General features: G+C 40.8%; 1 protein-coding gene across 1 annotated transcript; it reads left to right on the top strand.

Moving 5' to 3' along the window:
• Positions 1-203: 203 nt before the first annotated feature.
• Positions 204-3,463, top strand: LOC149461350 (transcription factor Sox-17-beta.2-like). The gene is made up of 2 exons (XM_089678479.1): positions 204-483; positions 2,624-3,463. Exons 1-2 carry the CDS (start codon positions 204-206, stop codon positions 3,436-3,438), a joined length of 1,095 nt encoding a protein of 364 aa, XP_089534605.1. The 3' UTR covers positions 3,439-3,463.
• Positions 3,464-6,954: the final 3,491 nt, after the last annotated feature.

Genomic DNA, 6,954 nt, shown 5'->3' on the forward strand with positions numbered 1-6,954 from the left:
TTGGCTTTGCCCTGCAGGGTTCATTTACATTATCACACTAATCCCAGAGGTGGGCTACCTGGCCAAGTATCAGCTGATCACTCCCTTCACACCTTTGCAGAGCAGCCCCGCCCTGCCCCCGCGCGCTGATTGGCCGTTATAGACGGTAGGCGGTGTCCTCTGGGCAGACAGGAGTCCCAGCACAGCGATCATCTTCTCTAGACATGAGCAGCCCTGACGGTGGATACGCCAGTGACGACCAGATCCAAGGAAAGAGCTCCGTGCTGCCAATGATGATGCTCGGCCTGGGTCAGTGCCAGTGGACGGATACCATGGAGGCCAAAGTCAAGTGCGAACCGGGATCTGCCAGCAGCAGCAGGGGCAAAGCCGAGACTCGGATCCGCCGTCCGATGAATGCCTTCATGGTGTGGGCGAAAGATGAGCGAAAGAGACTGGCCCAACAGAACCCGGACCTGCACAATGCCGAACTCAGCAAAATGCTCGGTAAGACAACTCCCTGCTACACCTCAGGAGCTTTCTTTTACTATCAAAACTTTATATTTGTAATTAATTATTACTAATTTTAAATGAAAAAGCTGGAGGAGGGGAAGGTACATTGCTGTGATATGCGTCATTTTTCCCCTTTTTTTTTAGTATATGCTGATATAGTGATTTGTTTAGGAAATATTTTCAGTACCATTGTATACTATAATATAATCCATAAATATATATTGGAATCTGGTAAATATTATAGGATACGATATATTTTACAGATATAGCATCAAAATATTATTCCATAAACGGCTATTGGGATTTGATAGATATGATAGCATTAATTGATGTAGCATCAAATTATAGATTTGGAAGGATATGATCGATATAGATATAGCATTTAATACTGCATATATCTATTAGGATTTGAAAGGTATTATGGGGTATGATAGGTGTGATTGATATAGCATCTAATACTGCATATATCTACTAGGATTTGAAAGGTATTATGGGGTATGATAGGTGTGATTGATATAGCATCTAATACTGCATATATCTATTAGGATTTGGAAGGTATTATGGGGTATGATAGGTGTGATTTATATAGCATCTAATACTGCATATATCTATTAGGATTTGGAAGGTATTATGGGGTATGATAGGTGTGATTGATATAGCATCTAATACTGCATATATCTATTAGGATTTGGAAGGTATTATGGGGTCTGATAGGTGTGATTGATATAGCATCTAATACTGCATATATCTATTAGGATTTGGAAGGTATTATGGGGTATGATAGGTGTGATTGATATAGCATCTAATACTGCATATATCTATTAGGATTTGGAAGGTATTATGGTGTATGATAGGTGTGATTGATATAGCATCTAATACTGCATTAGGATTTGGAAGGTATTATGGGGTATGATAGGTTTGATTGATATAGCATCTAATACTGCATATATCTATTAGGATTTGGAAGGTATTATGGGGTATGATAGGTGTGATTGATATAGCATCTAAAGCTGTATATATCTATTAGGATTTGGAAGGTATTATGGTGTATGATAGGTGTGATTGATATAGCATCTAATACTGCATATATCTGTTAGGATTTGGAAGGTATTATGGTGTATGATAGGTGTGATTGATATAGTATCTAATACTGCATATTTCTATTAGCATTTGGAAGGTATTATGGTGTATGATAGGTGTGATTGATATAGCATCTAATAGTGCATATATCTATTAGGATTTGGAAGGTATTATGGGGTATGATAGGTGTGATTGATATAGCATCTAATACTGCATATATCTATTAGGATTTGGAAGGTATTATGGTGTATGACAGGTGTGATTGATAAAGCATCTAATACTGCATATATCTAATAGGATTTGGAAGGTATTATGGGGTATGATATGTGTGATTGATATAGCATCTAATACTGCATATATCTATTAGGATTTGGAAGGTATTATGGTGTATGATAGGTTTGATTGATATAGCATCTAATACTGCATATATCTATTAGGATTTGGAAGGTATTGTGGGGTATGATAGGTGTGATTGATATAGCATCTAGTTATAGCACTCCATAAATAATATGTTAGTATTTGATAGGTATTATAGGATATAATATATTGTACACAATCCTGGGAACTCCTCTCGCTTACTGATGGATGGTTTCAGTCTATGGGACATAATCCACAAAGCTTTAACACAAGGATATTTTTATTTAAATCTTTATTTTTAGCCATATGACTGTTATTTTCAAACGGAATCCTTGTTGGATCCAACTAAAAGTAGCTCCGTTTTTTGAAAATTAGAAACTGTATGATATCTTAGGAAGGAACCTAAAAAGTTCCAGAAGCTTGTATCTTTAATATTTTAAAGTGGCCAAGAAGCAGGAGAGTGTTGTAGAAATGGGGTCACTCTAAATCCAAACTTCTTTTTGAGTTAGTCAATAAAGACTGTCGATTGAAAAGATTGTGCAACAACAGTTGGCTAACACAATAATAATGGGGGTCCTGGTGTGTTAGCCTTTTAAACCGAGCCTGTTGGGTTGATAGTTATCCTTCTGCATGTTTATGTGTTGTGCATGTTAGTTTATAGCAGTGCTATTATGATTGATTTTTTTCTGTTGTGCAGGGCAATCATGGAGGTCTTTGGCTCTGGTTGAAAAGCGCCCATTTGTGGAACAAGCAGAAAGACTGAGGGTACAGCACATGCAGGACCACCCAGAATACAAGTACAGACCCAGGAGGAAGAAGCAGATGAAGCAGATGAGGGTAGATGAGAACCTCTATCCCATTACAGAGCTTGTGCGCTCTCCAGGACCAAACAGTTTTAGAATGATGGGAATGGACAATTTCTCTGGAGGCTCTGCTAATCACCAACAACCTCAGACCTCTACACAGAACAGCCACTACACAGAACAACTCTCCATGGGACACTATTACAAAGGTTACAATTACCCATCATCCCAAACCCCACAGGCTGCACCTTTGCACTACTCTTCATCACCCACCCAAGTGGAAAATGATATGGTGCCCTACGCCTACAATGGCTCATACTCCTTCTGCCAGCAAAAAAACACCAGCTCTTCGTATAGTAAACAGATGGCTCATGTGGGTCAAATATTACAGGATGTTCCAGAGCAGACCTCTCCGCACATGTTTTATGGGCAGTACTACATACCCTCCTCCAGTGGTCCTCTTCAAGTGGCAACTCCAGAGCACATCTCCCCTGCACCCCAGCAGATGACCACAGCAGATCACATCAATCCCAGCCACATTGCGATTGACATAGACAAGAATGAGTTTGATCAATACTTACATGATTTCAAGAATGACACAGAACTAAACTCTGAAGCAGATGACTACAATGGGATTGATAATACTAACATGCTGCCTTTAGCCACAGAATCCAGTAACATCAGTTACTACAATTATTGTGATGTATGAAGCACTTACAATTTATGGACTTTATTCTGACATAGTAGCCGACTGGACATGAATGCAATTGAGCTTTTAGTGCAATGTGACTTTGGATACTCCGGACAGTAGGACAGGTTTAATTATTTTAATTAAATTTTGTACTTATTTTGTAAATCTACACCTTTTTTACTGAAATAAATTTACTATTTTCTTTTGTAGAATGGTGTGTTGCAGCTTTATTTTTTTTTTTTGTACAAAGAATAAATATTCTAACCGATATAGTAGAAAAGATTTAAGCTTCATTGTTTGTGGAATCATGATGAAAGTGATACTAAATGATATATTTATTTCACAAAAATAATCTATGCACATCCACTACCTAATGGCCCTATAATCTATTTTTCATTAAACTTTTTCTCACAGTATTGTTCACCCTCCTTGTGATGTCCTCCATGAGCTCCCAAGCTTCTCTTTTTCCCACTCACTTCTGTTTGTTTGAAACAAACAGTGAATGTTAGTTGTTCTTTAGTTATTTTTCATGTTAGTTGTTGTTTTAGTTGTTCTTGTATATTATTAGTACTTCCCTATTCACACTACACATCCCATGGTGCACAGGGAAGGCCAAGAGAGTAAGACCATGGAAACTGAAGTCTTCAACAGCAAAAAAAAAAAGATCGGGAGGAGTCTGAGGGTAACAAAAAGTACTTTTTGAGATAGGAAAATATACTTAAATTCCCTCTTTCTTTATTTAACTTTACTTTTAAATGCTCATGTTAGCAGTGTGGGGTTAGTTCAGGTGGGGGATCTCCTTCCCTGGGACAAAGGTAGACCGCACAGCAGGCTTTCATCAAAATCTGACTGGTTGTCAGCTTTTTTAAAAGATTCGCAGAAAATAAACAAAACATGAAAATAAACCCTTGCCATCCAGGCACTAACTAAACAAAAGGCGTTTCCTCTCTCAGAGGTGAAGGGCTTCTCCCTGTCACCGAAATAAAACAAAAGCAAACCTTTTCTTGTAGGTATAGTACACACACAGCTCTCTCAGAACACCTCTCTGAGTCCCAGGCCACGAGCAACTCCTTGCTCCAGCCCTGCCTTATTTATACCACCTGTTGGTGGTCATCAGTGGAGCCCAAACTCTGGTCCGGACCCACCTGCTTAACTGTGGCCCCGAAAACCCGGAGTGGACTCCACCTAAACGGTCAGGTATGAGCATATGCGAGGTGACACATAGCGTCCCTCTATCACCTCGCCGTTCATCCTGTCACAGCAGACAGAAAAGACAAGGTCTCTTTAAATGAAAAATACCCAAATTTTTAAATGGTACTCAATCTGTCTTTGTACCGGCCTCTTGTAATTGTACATCAGAGAGAGGAAGAAGCAGGATTGTAAGCCAGTCAACATTTACAGCATTGTACAGAGTTGACTTCTTCTGTGAGCTGCTGTATTGCTTTGTTTGTAGTGGAGGAAAGTAAATGGTCAGGACATGGCTATAGTGCTTGGCAGTAGTGTTTGCACTACATCACAGAATGAACAGAATTGCACATTTTTAGGCAGGTGAAGATGGTTTGCACATCTGCACTTTAAAGTGGTAGTAAAAGCGAAAGCTGGCCATAGATCACTTGTTTTTTTGACGCTCACCTAACAAAAAGAAAAAGAATGGATTCCTCCATCCACACAAGCAAAACAGCTGGAGTAATCCTCCCTGCTGGGACATTGTATTATGATAGAGGAACTCTGAGAAATTTTCAAACAAGCTCTTTTGACGCAAGTCAATCTAACGAATGACTTCTGTCAAACAGGCATGGACACACATGAATCAAAATTTGGTAGAGACTGGATTAATTTTGATCTGTATAGCCGGCTTTACTCCAATTACCCCTAAATATTTTCCCTTCCCGTCCTCCTACCTATCTTTCATACCCTGTCACTATTCAGTCACATGATTCAAAAGCTCTGGTTCTTCAACGTAAGGAAACTCTTGATTCCTGGCATCACCCATTGGCGCCTATGGTCCCAGCGTTTTCAAGCTCCCTACTCTCCCCTGCAGTTGTCACCCTCTTACATAGGGGAGCTGGAGCTGCTGGATCACGTGCCTGGATTAATTATTTTAGGACTGCCCACAATGTACTGTGGACAGGTGGTTTCTACAGGCACGCTTAAGTACCTGTATGTCTCTACCTGTTTCTGGGTTTAGGGCACATGCCTGCCCTGCCGTCGACTCCCACTGTGATTAGACAGTACAACCAGCCTGCCCATAGATGGATCCATCTATGGTTGGCTTAAAAATAGTTAAAGATAGGCTGGCCATAGACGGGCCGTTTATCGGCCGAATTGTCGGCCGATAAACGAAAAATCAGTCGTTGCCGATGCTGCCACCAATGTCTACGAAAAACGGCTGTTTTTTGTGGATTTTCCAGCATGACCGATAAAAAGAAACAAGAAGATCCACGGAAAACAAGAAGAAATAAGAAGATCCACGAAAAATGGCCGACGGCATTGCCCCACTATCGACGTGAATATTTCGTGCGGACGAAAATTTGGTTGATGAACGACTCGTCTATGGCCTGCATTAGCCTTATCTTCCACTTGAAGTGTGTACTTAGCTGTTTGCATACACTTAAACTAGCCAAGGAGTCAGTGGGTTGATAAAAAAAAATTGAACAGATATCACCATCCACACATACATGGTGGATGCGGGAATGCTCCCCGCTGAGCTATTGTATTTTGATAGCAGGACTCCTCTGTCAGAATACACTAATCAGCGCTGTAGCCAAATGGCTGCATGTGCTGCTTGAAGGAAAATATACCAGAAATCCTGTTTGAGAGGAGTCGATCATTATATTGACTCCTCTCGAATGGGAATGGCCATAGATGGATAGAAATACAGTGGGTACCTGCTGAACTGGGCACATTTCGATCACTCTATGACCAGCTTTACACTTTAACCACATTGTTACTGTGCTATAGCTGAATGATGGCTACAACGTGGTTGTCCAGTTCTGGGAGGGCGTCATATGACATCCTCCCAGAACGTGCCCTCCCACGAGCTCCCAGCGGCGCACACTCAGAAATCTCTGTGATTGCTGTGTCCCTCGGACACAGCTGATCACATGATGAGGTAAAAAGCCAAACACAGCGGCCTTTTACCACATGATCAGCTGTGTCCAATGACACAGCAGATCACCTAGTAAATACAGTTGCTGTCACAGAGAAGATGGGCACTGATTATCAGGGCACTGATGATCAGTTCCCTGCAGTGCCGCCCATCAGTGCTACTCACCAGTGCCCAGCAGTGTCACCCACTAGTGCACTGCTGGGCAATGGTGAGTGGCACTGATGGGCGGAACAGCAAATATAACTCTAGCACAGTATTAGAAGATTTTATTAAATAGGTCTTTTGTATCTTAGGCTCCATTCACAGTTGTGCGACTCCAAAGTCATACGATTTCCAGTGCGACTTTGGAATGCGATTTTGATGTGACTGTACACTCTGGTACTAAGTCGCATCAAAGTAGTGCAAGAACCTTTTCAAAGGTGCAT

The sequence above is a fragment of the Staurois parvus genome, unplaced genomic scaffold (genome assembly GCF_062004578.1).
Source record: "Staurois parvus isolate SC_StPar_1 unplaced genomic scaffold, SC_StPar_1.0 ptg000205l, whole genome shotgun sequence".
Classification (NCBI taxonomy): domain Eukaryota; kingdom Metazoa; phylum Chordata; class Amphibia; order Anura; family Ranidae; genus Staurois; species Staurois parvus.